The sequence below is a fragment of the Talpa occidentalis genome, unplaced genomic scaffold (genome assembly GCF_014898055.3).
Source record: "Talpa occidentalis isolate TD23 unplaced genomic scaffold, MPIMG_talOcc4v2.1 talOcc4.11, whole genome shotgun sequence".
In the NCBI taxonomy this organism is placed as follows: domain Eukaryota; kingdom Metazoa; phylum Chordata; class Mammalia; order Eulipotyphla; family Talpidae; genus Talpa; species Talpa occidentalis.
The window spans coordinates 78,751,362-78,775,719 of NW_023601104.1; the positions used below are offsets into that span (position 1 = coordinate 78,751,362).

Consider the following 24,358-nt stretch of genomic DNA (forward strand, 5'->3'; position numbering starts at 1 on the left):
TATTATGTGATATAATAGAGGTGTTGGCTAACACTACAATGATAATTATAATGCAATATAAATGTATCTAATCAATTTGTTGTACACCGTAAATGTACACAATGTTATATGTCAAAAATATGTATCTCAATTTTTTAATATATCTCAATTTTTTAAAAGTTACTTAGAATCATTTTAGATTAGTCTTAAATCCATTTTTTATATATATATACAGACTGTTTTTTGGCATACATCCAATTGCTCTGTGATTCAAGGAAAAGTTATACTATGATAAGAATTTTACCAAGAGTTGTTTACCATTTACAATCTAATAGTATTATCAGTCTATATTTGCAAAGTGATTCTATGCAAAGGTGTACTACGAGTGTAGTTATGTCCAAGCACATACACATTAGTATAATTGTATAAAAAATTAGCTTGGTTCTCCTTATATATTTCATTATTTAAAAATTTATACTTTTTAAATTTAGGATCATATAAAAACATTATATAACATTTATAGTAAAATGCAGGTGGTAGGTTTGATGGTATTAGGACTAAGCTACTTGATCTGATGCCTGATACTTAACCTGATCTCATCTCTACTTGTACCATCTGCTCCAAACACACTGGTTTCCTAGCTGTGTCTCCAACATACCAGGTGTTCTTCCCCAGAGCCTTTGAACTTGGTACTATGTACTGCATACAGTCTGCTTCCTCGGACACCTGAATGACTGCTTTCTTACTTTCTTTGGGTCTTTGCTAAAACTCACTTTTTCAGTAAGGGTTTCCCTGACCATCCTGTTTCAAATTTCACACCCCTCCTCCACCCCCAAGCTTCACACCTAGTTCCCTTTTGACTTACCAGGAACTTCATGCATGCACACGCACACACACACACAGGGTTGTGTGTGTATTAATATCCACTAGATTCTGTTTTGTATGCAGTAAACTTACTGCTTAGAACATTGCCCAGCACTTGGCAGGCACTCACTGAGATTCTTTTGAATATATGAACTACTATACACAGAGAAAAGAAAATGTAGCACATTACTTAGCATAGCTCTACCGTAAACAATATTAAGTGCCATAATAATGAAAACTTTTATAATAAACTCAAGACAAGAAAAGGGGATAACATACAACTGTAGGATGAATGCAAATGTTACTGATCTACATAATGTTAAAAAGAAAAGAACAGAAAATAAAATTTATTATTAAAAAAAAAAAAGAACAGTAAATAAAAGTCTGAAGTTAAGAGAGTAAGGGGCTTTTTAGCTTACATGGTGAGGAATCAAGATATACTATCTAAAATTAATGGAACAAAAAATTGTAAGAAAAATTTAAAATAATTCACAAAAAGTCTGGGTGTAGCGGGGAGAATGAGAAGATGGAAGGGCAGGAAATGTGGCTTAAGTCATCCCTTTTTATAGTGGGGAATCCATAATAAAAACAGGTAAATTAAGAACAGAGAGTAAAGTCACATTATCTAAAGAAGTCAAAACAGGGCCTCCCAGGTGGCGCAGTGGTTGAGCGCTGGGCTGCGAAGCTGCCCGCAGCCTCTGCAGCGCGGGTTCGATCCCTGCATGCCAGCGAGGGTCCCACATGGCGCGCAGACCTCTTCTGCTGCCCGCTGCTCCCCTCAGCAGTGTACTTCAGCCATTCTGCCTGTTCTGCTCCCTGCTCTGGCTCTGGTGAATTCTCTCACCCTCCCGCGCTTCTGACTGTACCCAATGCTTGTATGAATAAATAAATAAATCTTAAAAAAAAAAAAAGTCAAAACATTTATTACCAGTGGTAGAAGTAGAAATAAAAAGTTAAAAGAAATACTGGGGAGTGACATTAGGGGTAAGGAAGGCATTGTTTTTTAACCATAACCATCCAATACTTTGATGAAAACTTTTGAAAGTTTAAAGCATATTCAATACTGTTTTAATGAACTAATTTTTAATTCACATAAGTTATAAAAATATAGGGCTTGAGCCTCCCTGGTGGCACAAGGGGTTAAGATGCAACATATGAAGCTATCTGCAGCCACTGCAGCATGAGTTCGATCCCCAGCCAGGGAGCAACCCACATGGCACAGCAGATCTCTCCTGACTCGCCCACTGCTCTGCTCAGCAGTGTACTTTGGTCAATCTACCTGTTCTGTTCCCCACTCTGTCTCTGGTGATTCCTCTCACCCCCCGCACCTCTGGCCCGTACCCCAGTTCTTGTATGCATAAATAAATCTTTAAAAAAATAGGGCTTAAGAACACTACCACTCTTTTAAATTTAGACACCTGAAGTTCAAATACTGAATTCAAGTAATCAGATACCAACAATTCCCTAACTATATCATATAACAGAAATATTACCACATATTATGTGAGAAAGAAAATGAATTTTTAAGAGCTATTGAATAGAGTTGAAACTTTTTGCAAAAAATACAGCAACTGAAATGCTTGGGATGAATAACCCATTAACACGTTACAATTCATGTTAAAAACTATCAAATATCTTACTGCTTTGATCTAAAAACATGTTTTTCTAAATTTTTAATGTTTCAGACAGAACATTATGATGTAGTAGTCATTGACAACATGCTAGCAAACTTAGCTGTGAATACAACATATCTGTTCAACCAAATGCTACTTCATTTGATTTACGTCTTTGATAGAATACCTGGTTAAACATTAACTTAAATATGGATAACTACTTGTTATATAAAGCATATCTTGCAGGGCCTCCCCAGTGGCGCAGTGGGTTGAGCACAGTGCTGTGAAGCTGTCTGCAGCTGCTGCAGTGAGGGTTCGATTCCTGGCCAGCCAGGGAGAGACCCACATGGCATGGCAGACCTCTCCTGTCACACCCACTGCTCCCCTCAGCAGTGCTTTCAGTCAGTCTGCATGTTCTGCTCCCCACTCTGTCTCTGGTGAATTCTCTCATCCTCCTGTGCCTCTAGCCTGTACCCCAGTTCTCGTCAAAATAAATAAATCTTAAAAAAAAAAAAAAAAGGGCCTCCCCTGGTGGCACGGGTGGTTGAGCACAGCGCTGTGAAGCTGTCCGCAGCCTCTGCAGTGCAGGTTCGATCCTGGCCAGCCAGCGAGGGTCCCACATGGCGCTGCAGACCTCTCCTGTCGTGCCCGCTGCTCCCCTTAGCAATGTATTTCATCGGTCTGCCTGTTCTGCTCCCCGCTCTGTCTCTGGTAAATCCTCTCACCCTCCCGTGAATCTGGCCTGTACCCCGGTTGTATAAATAAATAAATATATTTTTTTAAAAAAGCGTATCTTGCAAAAAGTCAGTGTAAGGCAGTTTTGAAATGAATTATTATGGATACAGAAGATTGTCACATTCAGTCAATAAAATTATATGCAGTAGAAAACATCCCATTTCTTGGAATAAGTAGAATTTTTAAAGCTAGGAGAGACAGATGTGACCAAAACGTTAAGTTCTCAGACACCAAACATCTACCAAAACCTCCTGGCTCTTATTCTACAGAATAGGATATAGTGACTGTGCTTGATACTGTCAGTTGCCTATGTGACAGACATTCTTGCAACTGGCTTCCTTGCTGGAAGAGCCTACTTCTATGGTATTTTTATTATATTGATAATGGTGGTGGTTTTTCAGGTATACACAAATATACTTTCCACTCCTCTTCATTTTCACACAACCTTGTCAAAAAAGCTTCTTGAATCAGTAATCTCTAGATCTATTGTCTCCTTTATTTTATACCCATTTACTCCTCAATCTAGATTCCATCCTCACAAACTGCACTAAGTGCTATCGTCAAATTCACCAAAACTGTCAAGCTTTTTTTTTAAATAATAAATTTTATTTTTATATTCCCCATACAATTGCAACCCCCCCATTCTGACCCAATCCCTCCCCTCCCGCCTCCCACCCCCACAAAAGTGTCTCTGGTTCATAGTTTTTTGTTGATTTTGATTTTCACTTTCTTATAGTTATTCATTTTCCTGGTCCCTTATTTAAGTTTTCTAGATTCCTGCTAAGAGTGAGACCATCCGGTATTTTTCTTTTTCTTTCTGGCTTATTTCGCTGAGCATGATCCCTTCCAGCACCATCCATGTTACTGCCAATTGCATGTGTTTATCTTTTTTGAATGCTGAGTAATATTCCATGGTATATATGTACCACATCTTCTTGATCCAGTCATCTATTTTTGGGCATTTGGGCTGTTTCCAAAGCTTAGCTATTGTAAATAGAACTGCTATAAACACAGGGGTGCAGGTGCTCTTTGGAACTGATGTTTCTGTGTCCTTTGGGTAAATACCTAGGAGTGGAATTGCTGGATCATATGGAAGCTCTATGTTTAGTAGGTCCAGAAATCTCCACACAGCTCTCCATAGTGGTTGGACCAGTTTGCACTCCCACCAAAAGTGCAGAAGAGTTCCTTTTTCTCCACACCCTCGCCAACATTTGTTGTTGCTAGTTTTTTTAATATGTGCCATTCTCACTGGTGTGAGATGGTATCTCATGGTAGTTTTGATTTGCATTTCCCTGATTACAAGTGATGTTGAACATTTTTTCATATGCCTGTTGGCCATTTGCATTTCCTCTTCAGAGAAGTTTCTTTTTAGCTCTTCTGCCCATTTTTTGACTGGATTATTTTCTTTGTTGCTGTTGAGTCTCATCAGCTCTTTGCAGATTTTTGTGATCAGTCCTTTATCATTAGTGTTGTGTGCAAAAATGTTCTTCCAGTCGGTGGGGTTTCTCTTTGTTTTTGTTATTGTCTCTTTTGCTGTGCAGAAGCTCTTTAATGTGATGTAGTCCCAGCTGTTTATCTTTGCCTTCACTATCACTGCTTTGGGTGATGTGTCTGTAAAGATGTCTTTGATGTGCATATCACGTAGTGTTTCGCCTATATTTCCTTCTATGTATTTTATGGTTTCAGGTCTTATGTCTAGTTCTTTAATCCATTTTGAGTTGATTTTTGTGTATGGTGTGAGGTAGTGGTCAAGCTTCATTCTTTTGCATGTAGCGACCCAGTTTTCCCAGCACCATTTATTGAACAAACTTTCTTTGCTCTAATGCATAGTCTTTGCTCCTTTGTCAAAGATTAGTTGACCATAAATCTGTGGATTTATTTCTGGATTTTGTATTTGATTCCATTGGTCTGTGTGTCTGTTCTTGTTCCAATACCATGCAGTTTTGATGATTATGGCTTTGTAGTATAGTTTGAAGTCTGGGAGTGTGATGCCTCCATTCCCTTCTTTTTTTTTCAGGAGAACTTTGGCTATTTGGGGTTCTTGGTGATTCCATATGAATTTCATCAATAATTGTTCTATTTCTTTGAAGAATGACATTGAAATTTTGATTGGAATAGCATTGAATCTGTATATTGCTTTTGGTAGGATGGCCATTTTAATAATGTTTATTCTTCCAATCCATGAGCAGGGGATGTCTTTCCATTTCTTTGTGTCTTCTTCTATTTCTTTTAACAGTGTTTTATACAAAACTGTCAAGCTTTTAATCTACATTTTCCTTGAACCTTGGCTTCTGACACCGTACTCCCCAGGTTTCCCTTCTATCACTCTGGCTACTCATTCTTATTCTCCTTCGAAGATTCCTATTTCACTGCTTGTCCCTTCTAGTTTTGTCCTTGGCCCTCTTCTCATCTCACTCCTGACATCAATGATAATTTACATATAGTCAGTCAATTCAAAACCCATGGTGCTTTTGTGGACAGTGAGGATGTGCATGGCCCACAGACATCTCAAAAGGAACTCATCTTCTCTACCCCCAAACATATTTCTCAGTGAGCATGCCCACTGTCTTTCTAGTTGCCTACAGGAAAAACTTTCTATACCAGTTCATCACTAGGTTAGAATTCAGTGGTCTCAAAGGCAAGGCCAGATAAGTCTCTATTTGCCCAGTTATAACTGACCGAAGAAATGCATCTATTCTAGACTATGAAAAATAATTTCAGATATTGATTCTTCTAGCCTACCTTTGGTGTCTTGGACTTAAATGTGTGGGATGGGATGGGGTTAGGGTGGAGAAGGCAGGCAGGTAAGGTAGGCACCCCATAGCAGAGAACGAATGTCTTGTAAAAAGGACTTCAAAAGGCCCTTTGGAAAAGACCATACAACAAACAAAATAAAACCCCAAATAAGCTGCCCGACCTGTATAAGACATGTTTTATATTTTGTGTGTTCATATCTAAAGCACATCCCACTCAGCTGTTTCTTAACAAATGAGAATTATACGGAAAGATATCGATCCTTATTTATCTTACACAAAATACCTAAAGTTATATATTTCATAGCTAATTAGAAGTACTTCAAATGTTTCATCAATGTATACCAGCTGTTCAGAATTTGTAATGAAGTGCCAAAAAATGTTTAATATAGGGCCTCCCCGGTGGCGCAGCGGTTGAGCCCTGGGTTGCGAAGCTGCCCCGCAGCCTCTGAAGCACGGGTTCGATCCCCGGCTGCTCCCCCGTCACTGGAGGAGGGTCCCGCATGGCGCGCAGACCTCTCTTGCCGCCCGCTGCTCCCCTCAGCAGTGTACTTCGGTCCTTCTGCCTGCTCTGCTCCCCGCTCTGGCTCTGGTGAATTCTCTCACCCTCCCGTGCTTCTGACTGTACCCAGTGCTTGTATAAATAAATGAATCTTTAAAAAAAAATGTTTAATATAAATGATGCATGTTCATAAGATATGCCACTAGTTCCAAAGGCTACATACATTGAAGAGTAAAAGATCCCCAATCCTTCATTCCCATTCTGTACTTGTTACTTATTTCTTCTCACAGGTATTTCTGACATCTATATAATATGTAACATATCTATAGAAACATGTTTTTTTTCTTTTTACTATAAACAGAATCATACTACATACTATTTACACTACTTTGTACCTTGACTTTATCACTTAGTAATAAATACATTACATTAAAGTCACCTTTCTGTAGGAGCACACCCAAAAAATACTCTTTCTGTGTTTGCTATATTCATCAGTATCGCCTCTGTGTGTCTGGGACAAGAAACTAGGTGTCATCCTTAATACTGCCCTTTTTCAACCCTTGATTCAACCTATCTCCAATGTCTATTGCTTTTCTCTCTTAATTATCTCTCAGTTTACTTAATTTCTTTCCATCTTCATAGCCAGCACCCTAGTCCAGCATATGATTGTCTTCCTCTCTGGATTACTGTAATAATCTTTTACCAGACTCTCTGTATCCACACTGGTGTGCAAACCACACTGCAACCAGAGTCTCAGTTTGAGATGAATGGTAGTGGTGATAGTGCAACTATGTGACTATTCTTGATGTTGCTGTACACTTAGAAATAATTAAGATGGCAAATTTTGTGTTATATATATTTTATTACAATAAAATTTAAAAAATGAAAAAACAAAACAAAACAACTGTACCATTCAAAGGCTTCCTATTTCTCTTTAAGTTCATAATTCTTTTTTTTTTAATTAATTAATTTATTTATACAAGCACTGGGTACAGTCAGAAGTGCGGGAGGGTGAGAGAATTCACCAGAGCCAGAGCGGGGAGCAGAGCAGGCAGAAGGACCGAAGTATACTGCTGAGGGGAGCAGTGGGCGGCAAGAGAGGTCTGCGCGCCATGTGGGACCCTCCTCAGGTGGCCGGGGAGCAGCCAGTGATCGAACCGGTGCTGCAGAGGCTGTGGGCAGCTTTGCAATCCAGCGCTCAACCTCTGCGCCACCGGGGAGGCCCTAAGTTCATAATTCTTAACGTGATTTAAAAAGCCCTGCCCCACTACTTTTCAGGTTTGTCTCATACTCCACTACAGCCCTCCTTTAGCACCACAATATTGCTCTTTCCTCCCATCACCAGGGATTGTGTATATATATATTGCACAATTTTGAAATGTCTATACTTTTCACTTAATTCATTCTTATTCAACCTTTAGAAATCAGGTCAAATTTCCTCAGGGAAGGCTTCCCTAAACCTTTAGTATAGGTCAAGATTTTTGTTGTTGTTGTTACATGCCCTTATAGAACCAGAGTTCCCCTTTTAAAAAAGTGATCAGTTTGCACTCATACATTAAAGCATTGATTAACCTGTCTTCCTCACAAGGAGAGTATAAACCTGGCAAGAGCAAGAACTATGACTTGTTTGCACATAGTAAGTGTTCGAAAATTTTTCACTCAATAGATGAATATAGAACTACCTTATTTTTTAAAAAAAAATTTAACCTTTTTCCCACCTTATTCTTTTTAAATAGCAGCAAAGAAATCCACTTAATGGATATCATAACTTATCCTAAAATGATGGACATTTCTTTTCAGATTTTTGCAGCTATAAATAATGCTAGGATGACCACTTATGTCAGTATAGCTATAAATGTACTTAAGTACAATTTTTAAATGTAAGATTGCTGGTCATATTAAAATCATTTTTAAAATTTTATCTAGTATTTCCAAATTATCCTTCTAAGAGGAGCAACCAGTGGTGTGAAGTTACTCATTTCCATACATGTAATACTTGACTTGTATAAACAAAATGAGCCAACTATTGGAGCAAGGGAATGAAGTTACAAGATTAAAGAGAAATCCCTTTTTATTTAACTCATTTAAGATTTTCTAGAATATGCTTATCTTTAAGAAAGCAGCCTCCCACACCTTCTGCCTTACCACTGAGTAAGCATATCCCACTGAAAACCATTGATTCTTGATAATTTGATGTTTTTAGATATTTTGGGTCTACTTTTCTCAGAAGTGAGCATATTTGTAATGATTCCAGATATAACTTCTCTCATATTTAAACTCTGCATTACTATAATAATAAAAAACAAGTCCCAAATTAAGGATTTTGGTTTAGGGAGTCAATGAAAAAATGTAATGAATAAGTGTCCTTTTACAGAGGAAATCTGAAACTAATATCTTGAGTATTCTATGTAAAGAGCATTGCTCCTTCTTTCCCTGAAGGATTCAAGCATTTCTGCCAGCCTAAAAGTAATCTTAACTAGAGAAAATAATGTGGCAAGCCTATATGAAAGAAACAATCTCTTTTAATATAAAGGAAAAAAAAAAACTAATCTATTTTGTTAATTCTACTACTGAAGCAGACTATGAAAGGATTAGTTTTTGGGGGGTCCTCTCTTAATTGTCCCAATTAACAGGGTCTCTCATACAATAGATCATTCCTTCTTTTCCACATACAGATTTATAGAAACATGAGCTCTTACCTTAACTGGAAAGCTACATTTTCCAGTACGAACCCCTTCTTCATCTGTCTGCCACTGATGTGGACGACTGGCCTCTGGAACATAAACGTCTTTCTTTCTTCTAAAACTTTGCCGTAGTTTGTTCATTATTAATTCTTAGAGTCTGCAGAGTAAAAGAAATATGAAAGAGAAGTTATTACCTTCTCATATATTTTAAACTTTGGATTATCAAATGTCCCAAATTAAAGATTTTGGCTTAAGGGAAAATAAGCAATTATAATATACAATTCTTTTCAGAGCAACACTAAACTCAAACAAACATCACTTCACCTTTTGAAAAGACAATTAGAATAACAGCTTCTGTAAAACAATAATAATTTCTAGTAGGACTCGAAGAAAAGTTATTCTAGGAACTTTCAGATTCTTTAATTGTAATAGTCCAATGAATATCCCTACTCATCTCTCAAATCCATTCTAACATCTAAAAACAGAAATTTGTAAATTTGTGCCAAATACAGACTGCTAACCATTTCTGAAAACTTTCATACTTATTAATGAAAAATTATTCAGAAATACTGAAATTTGGGGACCTTTATGGTTTACAATATTAGAAGACACTAAGCAAAACAAGGAATAATCATCCTTTCATAAAAGATGCTTTACAAAAAGAACTAAAACAAAGTTTCCTTTAAGTATACTTAAGAAAAAGTTATATGAGGATTATTCTGAAAAAGAACTTTTTCGCAAGCAGCATGACATCTGAATGATTTTCATATCTATAATCATTACAGATGTGAAAGCAATCTAACATTCCTCAATAACAAAGGTCTGAGTCTCATCATTTAATGTAAATTAAAAAGTGTTACAGTTAGGTTTTTGTTTATACTGGAAGTGGCACTTCTCTAATGCTTTCAGAGGTGTTGTAGAAACCACAGAACTACAGGGAAGGAAGATCTAACTTAAAAGAATAGCACATTCAATAAATAAACATAATGAGTAAGAGTCCTTTAAGAGAGAAAAATCTCAAAATGAAACCAATAAACGCCAGTTTTCTGTTAAGAGGCATTACTCATTCTCTCCCTGAAGGATTTAAGCCTCTCAACCAGTCTAAAAGAAATCTTAACTTGAGAAAATGATGTGACAAAGCTATATAAAGAAAACATCTTCTCTTTCAGGGGTGTTAAATAGCACTGGATTGAACATTAACTTCCATATAACACCAATGAAAGACTTGAAAATCAAAGTTTGAATTCAGAGGAAAATCATTTTGTATTTTAAAATGCATAATGCGGTCCTGCCCAGTGGCCCAGTGGGTTGAGCGCAGCGCCTGGCAGCTGTCCGCAGCCTCTACAGTGTGGGTTTGATCCCGGCTGGCCGGCGAGAATCCCATGGCGCAGCAGACCTCTCCTGTTGTGCCCGCTGCTCCCCTCAGCAGTGTATTTCGTCAGTCTACCTGTTCTGCTCCCCGCTCTGTCTCTGGTGAATCCTCTCACTCTCCCGCACCTCTGGCCTGTACCTCAGCTTTTGTATAAATATAAATAAAAGGGGGCCTCCCCAGTGGCGCAGCGGTAGAGCGCTGGGTTGCGAAGCTGCCCGCAGCCTCTGCAGCGCCGGTTCGATCCCCGGCTGCTCCCCGGCCACCGGAGGAGGGTCCCACATGGTGCGAAGACCTCTCCTGCCACCCGCTGCTCCCCTCAACAGTGTACTTCGGTTCTTCTGCCTGCTCTGCTCCGGGCTCTAGCTCTGGTGAATTCTCTCACCCTCCCGCACTTCTACTGTACCCAGTGCTTGCATAAATAAATAAATAAATAAATAAATAAATAAATAAATAAATAAATAAATAAATAAATAGATCTTTAATAAATAAATAAATAACCAAACAAATAAATAAATAAAGGAAGGACTAGTGTCAAAATAAGGGGGGGGAGGTGTGCAATTTTATGGGGAATATAACCAAAATGAAAATGCATACATTGTGCAAAGATGAAAAAAGATGTAAGAATTATATAAAATAAAATATTTAAATTAAAAATAAATCTTAACCCGCTCTCCGCGCCCAGGAGAGCGGGATAAAGCAGCCCCCAGCAGCCTGCGCGTCCGCTGGTATTAACGTGTAGGCATGCTCTGTAGCGCTTACCTGCGAGTTTAGCTGGAATTAAGGGATTCGGGGGACCATTTAACTTAACGACTGCTAGTTTTGAAATGTCTTTGTAAGTAGGGTTGGCACAGATGCAACAATATGGAAGACTAGGAGATGGGGTCACGCTTATCTGTGTTCCTATGGAAACTATTTGAATATTTGTTTTATATGGATTTTTATTCACTTCACACATGCTACTAAGAATGCCCCTCAGCTGCTGAGCAAGCGTTTGTAGCTTGCGCATTGGCAGAATGGGCCAAATGCCAAGTGTTGTGACCCGTTTTAAAAATAAAGTATCTTGAAATAATTAGGGAAAAAAAAAAATCTTAAAAAAAAAAAAAAGCATAATGCCATGGCAGAACTACTACTAAATTAGCTAATTTAGACACACAAGTCAATCTTACATTTTTTTTTGGGGGGGGAAATGTTTTTAATTGAGGTAATATTGGCTTACATTGCTATTTTGGTTTAAGAGGCATAGGACCTACCACCAAAGTACCTACAGTGTTTTGCCACGGCTAGGAATTTGGATGTTACCTTAAAAGAAATGTGAAGCAAATGAAGGATTTTAAGCAGAGTAACTGCATGGTCAGATCTGTGTTTTAGAAAACACAATGGAAGTAGTCAGGAGAACACATTGGAGTTGAACTCCCTCCCCCACAGCCTCAGTTCTACAGTCAGCTTTCTAGGGCTCTTGTTAGTTGGTTTTATCTGACCCTTTGTTTGGTATCTCTATTTCACTTGCAAGTAACACATCTTAAGGGGTAAAAATTCTGACAGAAGAAAGGCAAATATAAAATTCCTGGAATTTCTAAAAATGAATTTATTATTTCTCAATTCAAAATTGATTTATAGAGTGTAAAGTAGACATTAAACAAAAGATCTGGACAAAAGATAGCCCATTCTTCTGCTTTAAGCAGATCACTCATTTCTTTTTTTTTTAATTTAAATTTTATTTTTATATTCCCCATACAATTACAACCCCCTTATTTTGACCCCAAGCCCTCCTCCCCTCCCCCTCCCCATAGAGTGTCTCTGGTTCATAGTTGTTTGTTGATTTTGGTATTTTCTTTCTTATAGTTATTCTTTTTCCTGGTCCCTTATTTAAGTTTTCTAGATTCCTGCTATGAGAGAGACAATCCGGTCTTTTTTTTTTTTTTTCTTTTTCTTTCTGGCTTATTTCGCTGAGCATGATCCCTTCCAGCTCCATTAATGTTGCTGTAAATGGCATGTGTTTTACCTTTTTTGAATGCTGAGTAATATTCCATGGTGTATATGTACCACATCTTCTTAATCCAGTCATCTATTTTTGGGCATTTGGGTTGTTTCCAAAGCTTAGCTATTGTAAATAGTGCTGCTATAAACATAGGGGTGCAGGTGCTCTTTGGAATTGATGTTTCTGTGTCCTTTGGGTAAATACCTAGGAATGGAATTGCTGGATCATATGGAAGCTCTCATTTCTAACCTACCTTAAAAATGAGCGTCTAGCTTAAAATAATACTAACAGAAAGAATTCCATAACCTCCCTTCATAATATAACCTGTTACACTTTTTCATGATATATCACATTCTATTAATTTTTTAGATGCAATAACATCTAGTATTTTTAATAAGTGAAAAAAACAGCAGGATGTTAAATTTTGAATAGGAGACTATCACTACCCAAGAAATGAAACAATCTTATTCAAAAGAAGACTAAAATTGCAAATGAGTCTAAAGTTGAGGAGTTTAATAGGTTGTTATAATACCCACAGGAGAAGTGAAAAATTAGAAATCATTTTGTACATGTAGGAGGAAGACTAATTCTTATAACCTAAATTTCCATTTACTACTAAAAGTCACCAGCCTAAAATAAAAGTGATGACATACATTCCTATATATTCATGAACAGCTGCCCCATCTGTGTGTAAATGTGCCTAAAAGAGGAGTGCAAATGAGTGGGATGCAAGAATGTAAGGTAAATGGTAAAAGAATAAAATAAAGTTAAGCATGAGAGAGGTTGTGGCTGAACAGACAATGACAATGTTCCAGGAATAACTTAATTTTCTGCATCTACCAAAAAACCCACAAAACACAATTGCTTTGTGGTTTAGTTTTCTCTTCAAAAATTTTTGTTTTCAGCATTAAATCATTTATTTGTAAATTTGAAGTAAAGGCAATTTAAACTCATAATTTAGACATTATTTCCTCAGGAAGATGGCAGGGCACGTGGGTAACTATTTTATTTACCTCATACGTGCAGTTGTGTAGTCTAAACACACAATTATGAGTAAATACTACACATAATGAGCAGCACAATAAAATCTAGAGTGACAAGGTGATATAGTAGAAAGAAATGGACTTTGAGGTCAGAAAGATTTGGGTGAGAAGCCCATTTCAAACCATGCCTGGCCATTTGCCCAAATTAAACTCAATATTTCTTCATATAACTAGTACAGATAATACTTTCTAAGAAAATTTGTTATGAAAATTGAATGGGTTACTATATGTGAAAGCAATTAGTCCAAAGTTAGAAACTTGGTAAATTAAAGTTCCCCTCCTTTTTCTTTCTCCCCCCCTTCTCTCCTCATCCTTTATTCTCTAGCTACTCTTTTTGGTACAGATGAGATCAAAACTTCAGATCAAGAAAATAGCCACAAATAAAATAACAAGTGCCCATATCCTTTTTTAAGTTGACACTCTAAGAATCCTGAGTCAAAAAGACTGATGTCTTTTCCTTATTTTTTTCTCTTAGTCAAAGACTGCCTACCTATCCAGTTAGCAGAGACCAACACCTAAAAATCACCCCTGCATTCACTCGATCTCTCTGACCAATTTACTGATTTTATCTCCTTAGTATATGCTGATTCATCCTAAGATATTTTTGCTTAAACTACTGGAAAAAATCTATTAATCATTTCTTTGTTTCCAAAAGAGGTTGATTCCAATGTGTTCTCCTGGCTACTTCCAGAGTGATTTCTAAAACACAGATCTGACCATTCAATTACTCTGCTTAAAATCCTTCAATTGCTTCACATTTCTTTCAAGATAACATCCAAATTCCTAACCGTGGCAAAACACAGTTCTTTTTCATCCGCATTCACTAACCAGTGCCCATTCACATGCTAAGCTCCAGCCATAATAAATTACTTACAGTTCTCCAAACAAGGCTTGGCCTCTTTCAAAGTCATCATGAAATATGTTCTACCCTCTGCCTACAAAGATCTTTCTTTATTAGCCTCTGGTTAAAGTCTGCTGGCTCAGGAGTTAGCCTTTTCAGGGAAGCCGGCATTTTTTCTTACAATTCCCATCAGCACCCTGTGATTATCTATTAATGTACTCATCAAATCTTATAGGAATTTTCTATTTCCTTAATAGCAGAAGTATCTTACTTGTTTAAATAGTATCCCTGCATTCTAATACAGTGCCTGTTACATATATGGCATATTCTAAATATGTAGAAATAGAAGATAAAATAGATTCTCATCATAGCAGATGATATTTACTAGGTACAATATAGTCTTCACAGGTGCTGTAAGAGACTGCAGATGTTGACAGGCTTACTTTGCATTGACCAAGGAACCACTCTGTCATCTTCCCTTAAAGGAAGACGTTCAACTTCTACCTAAATTACTCTAGTACAAGTTTATTCGCTCTTTGGCCAGCTATTTATTCTAGAACCTTCTGCTGACCAACAGGCTGGAAGTACAATTTGGGCCTATATCTGATCACTTTCAGCATTTCTACAAACCTACATCCATCAAAGCTTTAAATGACAACAACAGACCCTAACGTTTATCTCTGCCACTTTTCCTTAATTCTTCCAAACTCAATCAATTCATGCTACTGGATGGTAGCAACAATCTCTGGTTTCTAGCCATTCCTCTGTATTCCTAACTGCCCTGGTAAAAAATCACCTCATTTAGGAACCCCTGCAACAACTCCCATGACTCCGACCCCCTCTTTCCTCTAATCTTCCTATACAATTAAGCTAAATTTATATTTCTAAATTCATACTTGATTGTGGTCAGAATTGTTGAAGATTCTAAAGTTTAATTTCTGTGTCTGGCATTCAGGAGCCTCTACAACTTGAATTCAATCTTTTTTCAATCTCACCTGCCAACAATACTTCACTACAGAATCTTATGTAGGTTTACATTTCTTTGAAGATGAGATTTATGTTTCATTCAGCACCCAATGTAGATATTTGTTTACCTCAATTTTAAGTTACATATAAACAAATATTTCAATTAAAATTTACTCAACTAGTATTTTTTGACTAACATGCTATACAACAGTAAACAACATAGGTTCCAAATCCTGCCTCCACAAAAGAGGTAGAAAATAGACAAGCAAATTATTTACACTGGTGTGCAGTGACAACAAGATCTATCAAATTTTCACCAAATTTGTAAACAGGGTGTTAAACACAGCTTTTATTGAAAAAAAAAAAAAATTGCGTTTTCTATGCTATTAGAGTTACTTAAGATTACTGTTATCAGTATAGTGGAAATACTATATATGATGTCAGGCTATTGGGCATCTAGAGATGCACAACCTCTTCCTAATGTCATGTTAAATGACTTCACTTTGGCAGTCTGAAATCAGCTATGGTGAAAGTATTTACATTAAGGAATTTGGCAAAAACTACCAATCATAGTTTAATTTGTTGCTTTGTAATTGTCTAGGTCTAAGATATTGATGAGGAAAATGGTAACAATACAGATTTAACTAACAAGTATGTAGTGTCCATAATCATTATATTATCAATAGCACAAAAATTGGTATGTTCTTCCATGAAAACAATTATTCAATTCAGCAACGTCCTTCACATCATTGACAAGTAAAATTCTGACACTCATCTTAGTTGTTTCACTTTCATCTTGCTTATTAACAAAAACAAAAATACCACCCATCATTTATACTGAACAACATTTAGTGACAATATGGTACGTTAGAAGGTGGTAAATGCTAGGCAGAAAGAGAAGAACAGAATTAAGAGAGGGATGAAAAGTGCTAGAGGCAGGGATAAAATTTAAATTAAGAGAGTAATATTTGAGCAAAGAATTGAGGGAGATAAAAAAGTGAACCATCCAAGTAGGATAAGAATTCAAGGAAAAGAAAATAGTCAATACAAAGCTCCTGAGGGGTAGCTTGCTAAGAGTGTCTGACAGAAAGGAGGTCAGTGTGTCCATGCAAAATGAAGATAAGAGAGTAGGAGAGATGAGACCAGATAGGTTATACAAGGCAAGGTCATAGAGGGGGTGTAGGCCAAACACAGGGAGCCACTGAAAGGTTCTAACTAGAACTTTTTTTCCCCTTTGGCTGCTTGGGTTAAGAATGAATTAAAGGTGTATATGTACCACATCTTCTTGATCCAGTCATCTGTTTTTGGGCATTTGGGTTGTTTCCAAATCTTAGCTACTGTAAATAGTGCTGCTATAAACATAGGCGTGCAGGTGCTCTTTGGAATTGATGTTTCTGTGTCCTTTGGGTAAATACCTAGGAGTGGAACTGCTGGATCATATGGAAGCTCTATGTTTAGTAGGTCCAGAAATCTCCACACAGCTCTCCATAGTGGTTGGACCAGTTTGCACTCCCACCAACAGTGCAGGAGAGTTCCTTATACACCATGGAATATTACTCAGCATTCAAAAAAGATAAAACACATGCAACTTGCAGCAACATGGATGGCACTGAAAGGGATCATGCTCAGTGAAATAAGCCAGAAAGAAAAAGAAAAATACCGGATGGTCTCACTCATAGCAGGAATCTAGAAAACTTAAATAAGGGACCAGGAAAAAGAATAACTATAAGAAAGAAAATATCAAAATCAACAAATAACTATGAACCAGAGACACTCTATGGGGGGTGGGGGCGGGGAAAGGAGGGCTTGGGGTCAAAATAAGGGGGTTGTAATTGTATGGGGAATATAAAAATAAAATTTAAATTAGAAAAATAATAAAACTGGCAATATGCTTTAAATTAAAAAAAAAAATGAACTAAAGGGAGGGCCTTCCCGGTGGCGCAGTGGTTGAGCGCTGGGTTGCGAAGCTGCCCGCAGCCTCTGCAGCACCAGTTAGATCCCTGGCCGCTGGCGAGGGTCCCACATGGCACGCAGACTTCTCCTGCCACCCGCTGCTCCCCTCAGCAGTGTATCATCGGTCTGCCTGTACTGTTTCCCGCTCTGGCTCTGGTGAATTCTCTCACCCTCCTGCGCATCTGACTGTACCCAGTGCTTATATAAATCAATCAATCAATCAATCAATCTAAAAAAAAAAAGAATGAATTAAAGGGGATGATGAGAGAGAAAGGAGGGAGAGAATTAGGAGGTACCATAATAATCCAGCAGGTGATGGCAAACTGGATCCAAATGGTTAAAGGTAGAAGTGTTCCTGAATCTTGTTTCCATACCAGCTCAAGAAAATGCACTAATTACTGACATAATATCTGCTGAAATTATATTCAGACTATATAAATGGGAGAAATGTATATTAGATTCACTTACTGCTGGAATTAAAGACAGTTTTCTTTAACAAAGTCATAGCCCAACTGTTTAAAATACTAAGAATCTACAACATAAATCAAAAGATCAGCTGAGAGGCCTCCTCAGTGGCGCAGTGGTTGAGCGCTGGGTTGTGAAGCTGCCCACAGCCTCTGCAGCACCGGTTCGATCCCCGGTTGCTCTCCGGCCACCGGAGGAGGGTCCCACATGGCACGCAGACCTCTCCTGCCGCCCGCTGCTCCCTTCAGCAGTGTACTTCGGTCCTTCTGCCTGCTCTGCTCCCCGCTCTGGCTCTGGTGAATTCTCTCACCCTCACGCTTCTGACTGTACCCAGTGCTTGTATAAATACATAAATAAATCTTAAAAAAAAAAAAAAAAGATCAGCTGAATTTGATTTTTCATGGCAATTAACCTTATGCTTGATAAGATAGTTTCTTGAACACTGCCTAAGTATGTGAGTATATGGAAGACTGCATACACACTGTAATTTGTCCTATGCAAGCAAGACCAAAAGAAGAAAAGGAAGAAACAACAAACATTAGGCATTCACTGTGTGAATGGCATTATAGTAGGAGTTTTGCATGCAAGTTACAGATTCCTGTCCCTAACCACAGGAAACTCACTTTTTTTCTCTTTTTTAAAATTTTATTTTATATATTTTTACATCATTTTTCATTTTTGCACAATATATGCATTTTCATCTTGGTTATACCCCCCCATACAATTCCCACCCCCCTTATTTTGACTCTATTCTCCCCTGCCCTCCTGTAGTATGTCTCTGGTTTATAGGTGCTTGTTGATTTTGATTTTTACTTTATTATAATTAGTCCTTCTCCTGGTCCCTTATTTAGGTTTTCTAAATTCCTGCTATGAGTGAGACCATTCAGTATTTTTCTTTTTCTTTCTGGCTTATTTTGCTGAGCATGACCCCTTCCAGCTCCATCCATGTTGCTGCAAATTGCATGAGTTTATCTTTTTTGATTGCTGAGTAACATTCCATTGTGTATATGTACCACATCTTTTTTTTTTTTAAGATTTATTTATTTATTTATACAAGAATGGGGGTACAAGCCAGATTCGTGGGAGGGTGAGAGGATTCACCAGAGACAGAGCGGGGAACAGAACAGGTAGGTCTACTGAAATACACTGCTGAGGGGAGCAGCGGGCGCGACAGGAGAGGTCTGCCATGCCATGTTGGACACTCGCCAGCTGTCCGGGATCTAACCGGTGCTGCAGAGGCTGCGGACAGCTTCACAGCACTGCGCTCAACCGCCTGCACCACCAGGGGAGGCCCTATACCACATCTCTTGATATAGTCATCTATTTTTGGGCATTTGGGTTGTAGGAAACCCACTTTAAAGGGAAGAGGTAAATTAACTGCATTATCAGTTTCTAAATGCACCCCACAAAATAACATATACAAAGACTGGCAAAATAAAACTCCAAATAAAGCAAAGCTCTCCAAATGAACTCTGTTAAAAAATTAACTGGTACACATCATTTCATTTGTTATATTCACCAACTAAGGAAGTTAAAATTGCTAAAAGAATCTTCTTTTATAAACAGTTCAGTCATTTAAAGTGTACTATTACCATGCCTTTAAACCACCAAATATTCTCTGACAGAGAATAAGTAGCAATAATTGTATTTCAAATCGGAAATGGTCTTAGCTAGTGAAAAATATAACTAAAAGACCAAGAATTATTGGGAAAAATGTGCAGCACTGGATAATGGCAGGATATCAATGTGCTAGGTAGTCAGCTTTATGGTTCTTAAGTTGTGTTATTTTAATATAAAAAACTTTAATATAAAACAACTTTAATAAGAGTCATTGGCCAGTAACTCTATATGATACGAACCTATTTTTCTACAGTAGTTATTTACATTAGAAGGGATTACTCAAGTGGAATGTAAGTATTATATTTTAAAAGTATGGCTTAAGGATATGGGGAACTGTATTTAACACCCACCCAAAAAGACACCAATCTAACAAAAGAATTTCCCCTAATCTGTAAGGAGATGTGAATTTGTGAAAAATCAGTTACAAATGAAAAGACAAACCACAAACTGGAAGTGTAGATGCCACATATGTAAACAAAATATTAGTATTCTAATATTAAAAGAATTTCTAAAAATAAATATGCAAATCAAATATTGGCTTAAAGTGGATTATCAATAGAAAAATGAACAAAATATACAACACAGATTTTACAAAGTGACAGAAATGGCTAATGAACACATTAAAGAAAATGTTCAACTTCAGTAATCAGGAAAAAGCAAATCCAAACACTATATACCATTTTACATTTATCAGTTTACCAAATATTGGAAAATCAAACTACAATATATGGAGCAACATACGCTTAAAGGAGCATAAACTGGTGCAACCATTTTGAAAAGAATTTGGCATAATCTAAGAAAGCTTAAGACATTCATCCTCACAACTCAGCAATTCCATTTCTAACTATAGATGATAAACTCTTAGATAAGTGCACAAGATGTGCAAGATAAAGTCTGTGGCTTTGTTGTTTGTAGTAATAAAATAACAATAAACAGTAGATTCTAATTAGGCATCAACAAAGGAAATAGAATATTCACACTTTAGAATAACATGCAGAAGAAAAAATGGTCTACAGCAAGCTATATAACTATCAACATGAGTGAAATCTCATAATCATAATGCTAGAGGAGGAAAACAAATTGCAGAAGAATACAATATATTATGATTTCTTTATAAAAATACTAACAGTTAACACTTGGAGAATTCTACGTGTGCACAGGCACTGTGTACTCATTTAATCATTGACTCATTTAATAACATCTGCTCTACCAGATAGATACTATTTTTAATATCTATTTCATAGATGAGGAGACAGGCAGAGAGAGAAGTAATCTGCCCAAAAATCAAAACCACTTAGCACCAGCACCTGTCCCCTAACATTACACTGCCTCTCAAAAATATGCAAAACCAAAGAAGATAACATTTAGGAATATGCATATAATTAGCAAAAATATTATTAAAAACTCAAGAGAATGATCAGTATAATTTAAGGGCAGGCTTATTTCTGAGAGAAAAGGGGGACATAATTGGGAAAGGTTCATATGGAGACTTCAAAAGTTTTAGTACTGTTTTAATTATTAAGCTTAGTAGTAGAAACTTAAGTTTTCATTTCATTATGCTTTATAACCTACATGTTACATATATTCTTTTGTAAGTATCAATTATTTTATAACTTAATTAGGTACAAAGTTAACTCACCTAAAATCCCTCTGGAACTGAGGATTAAGAGATAGGGAGTGAGAGGGGGCGGAGCAACATGGCGGCGAGGAGACGCTGTGAGTAAGATCTCCCATTAAAAAAAGTGAATAGGGAGGAGCGGCAGTCCGGGTGAGAACTGGGACACGGAAGAAACGGTGACGCCAGCGAACTGCCCGAAGAAGAAAGTGGCCATAAAAGAGGACTAGAAGGGAGGGAAGCGCAGAACCCTGCTCCCCTCCCCCGCCCACAGAGGCGGCACTCTCCGACCAGCAGAGAGGAGGAAACAACAAACCAAAAACCAACAAGAACAAACAACGCAGCAAGCGGGACTGTGAGCGGAAAGGAACTATTGCAGCCACCACACCCCGTGAACGGGAGCTGAGGCGAACCCTGCAGGATCCGCTGCGGCGGTGAGCGAACGTTCGGGCGCCATTAGAGAAGAACAAAGACCCCGGAGACGCACACAGCCCGGGCTGCCGGTAAGCCTGCGCGGGAAACGCGGCGCGCTTGGCGCGCTTGAAAAGCAAGTGCAGACCGGATCGCGGCTGCCCAGGTCCCCGCGCTGCGACCTAGGCTTGCGGGAGACGACCTAGGCTTGCGGGGACGCACGGAGGTCCTCACTGAGGTGAAGGTCCCTCCCTGAGTAAGCAGGAACCAGGCGCCCAGGCACGGGAGCTGTGCAAAAGGCGCCATTCCCGCGCCACTGAACTGGGCTACAGCCCGCGTCCTGGACCTGAGGGCTTTGAACTGAGACCCGGGGCACGAAAATTCGGGGCGTGGTTTCTCCACGACGGTGGGCACAAGGCAGGCACAGCACCCAAAGCTGTTGAGGTGTACCCTACCATTCCGCTCTGTTCTCTGTCCCACGGGGTGGGGAGGCGAAAAACAGCCCCCCAAGGACAATAGGAGATCTCTGGCGCCACTAGCGACCAGGAAAAAAAAATCACTAACACCCTATAAAACAGGACATTTTTAAGTCTGCTTGAAAAGGGCAGAAGTTTTCTGGAGGACCCAGTGGCAAGCCGGGAAGTTATTCCACGCCAGGCCCCTCCGACCAGCAGTCTGAGCCACAGAGGGAGCAGGCACCCACGTCCGGGGCAGACCGGGTGCGCAGAAGAGTGTGCCTGAAACCGGAGGCGCAGGGACTGCATCCTGCTTCGCCATTTGAGAACAGGGACATTTCTTCAGTAAAAACTGCCTAAAACCAGCAGAAAGCTCCCCCAGAAGACAGAGATGGCTCCTGGAAGAGCCAGAGGGGAGCGGAGAAGTTCACCCAAGATGTCAGTCAGTCCGAGCAACACAGTGTCCCAACGCATACGACAAATTAGAAAACAGACAGTAGGGAGTAGAAGAACCACACGCAACCTAAAAACTCCTCAGGAAAGAAGCACACCACAAAAAGAAAACCACTCCCAGATTGCAACGACAGCAACTTGGAAGAACTTCTGAGCCTTCCAGAAAGAGAATTTAAAATTGCCATGATTAAAAAGTGATAGATCAGAAGAAGGAAATTGAGTCCCTAAAGAGGAAGTAAGAGAAATGCAGGAGATCAAAGAATTAATGGAGGAACTAAAGAACTCTGGGAAAAGCAATGAAAGCAGAATAGATGAAATGGAAGAACGAATAAGTAATCTTGAAGACACAGAAATAAAAAGAACCAAAACAGAAAGGAAAGAGAAGTACGAAGGAAAAAGAATGAAGAAAGACTTCGGGAACTATCTGACTCCATGAGGAAAGGAAATATAAGAGTTATAGGAATTCCAGAAGGAGAGGAGGAGAGATGTAGGAACAGAGAAAATATTCATGGATATAATTGAAGAGAACTTCCCAAATGAGAAGAAGGAGCTGAAAATTGATATACAAGAAGCAAGAAGAACACCAAACTTCCACGACGAAAGGAAAAACACAGCAAAACACATAATAGTAAAGCTCCCAAGAATCAGGACAAGGAAAAAATAATGAAGCTGACAAGAGGGAAGAAACAGATAACATTCAAAGGAAAACCAATCAGGCTGACATCAGATTTCTCTGAAGAAACACTACGGGCAAGGAGAGAGTGGAGGGACATAGTCAACAGACTCCAAGAAAACAGATGCCAACCAAGAATACTCTATCCCGCAAAGCTCTCTTTCCTCCATGAAGAAAGAATATGGACCTTCCCAGACAAAGAGAAACTCCGGAATTTCATTGCGACTAAACCCCCACTCCAAAAAATACTACAAGGAATCCTAAAGCCAGAACCTCAGAGGGACGAATAACAACGAAAGAAGACCAAAAAAAAAAAAAGTTATTAAAAGAATAAATAATAAAATCAAAGGAAAGACAAACATAATGGCAAATACAGATGCTAACATATCAATATTAACTCTAAATGTAAATGGACTAAACTCTTCATATAAAAGACAACAGAGTTGCAGCCTGGATTAAGAAACAACCCAACCTTTTGCTGTCTCTAGGAAACACATTTAGTTACAAAAGATAAAAATAGGCTCAAAGTCAAAGGATGGAAAACAATCCTACAAGCAAATGGGCCAAAAAAGAAAGCAGGAACAGCTATACTTATATCAGATAAAAGACTTCAAACTCAAAAAAATAAAAAGAGACCCCAATGGTCACTACATTATGATTAAAGGGACAATACTTCAAGAAGAAATAACACTCATTAACATATACTCACCAAACGAAAGAGCACCAAAATATATCAGACAACTGTTGTCCTCTCTGAAAACAGACATCAGAGAAAACACATATGTAGTGGGAGACTTCAACACACCACTATCAACAATGGATAGATCAACAAGACAAAAAATAAGTAAAGAAACTAAAGCTCTAAATAAGGACCTAGAGCATTTGGGCTTAACAGACATCTATAGAACACTAAACCAAAAAAAGGAGTACACATTTTTCTCAAGCGCACACGGATCATTCTCCAGGATCGATCACATACTGGGGCGCAAGACAAACATCAACAGATACACCAAGATTGAAATCATACCAACCATCTTTTCTGACCACGAAGGCATCAAACTAGAAATAATCGTAAAAGAAGGCAAGGAACTATCCTACCTCATGGAGATTAAAAGCCACACTACTGGAAGACCACTGGACTAACGAGGAGATCAAAGAAGAAATTAAAAAATTCTTGAATTGAATGACAAGGAGGACACCAATATCCTAAATGTATGGGATGCAGCAAAAGCAGTAATAAGGAAATATATAGCAATAGAAGCTCACATCAAAAAACAAGAAAGAACTCAAAGAAACAACCTAATCTCGAAGCTCAAAGATCTAGAAAAAGAACAACAAAAAACCCCAGAACCAGTAGAAGAAAAGAAATAATAAAAACCAAAG

General features: G+C 38.3%; 1 protein-coding gene across 12 annotated transcripts in view; it reads right to left on the bottom strand.

Moving 5' to 3' along the window:
- NUMB (NUMB endocytic adaptor protein) overlaps window positions 1–24,358 on the bottom strand; it is a 164,212-nt gene that overhangs the window by 46,291 nt on the left and 93,563 nt on the right. For 11 of the 12 annotated variants that reach the window (XR_008550368.1, XM_054691514.1, XM_037503662.2 and 8 more), the window contains one exon: window positions 9,146–9,287. Coding sequence is in view for 11 of the 12 variants with exons in the window: in XM_054691514.1 (XP_054547489.1) it covers window positions 9,146–9,271 (126 nt within the window). In the remaining variant the exon portion in view is untranslated. Of the gene's footprint in view, window positions 1–9,145; window positions 9,288–21,007; window positions 21,060–24,358 lie in introns of those variants that run through there. The other variant, XM_037503665.2, reaches the window with a different exon arrangement.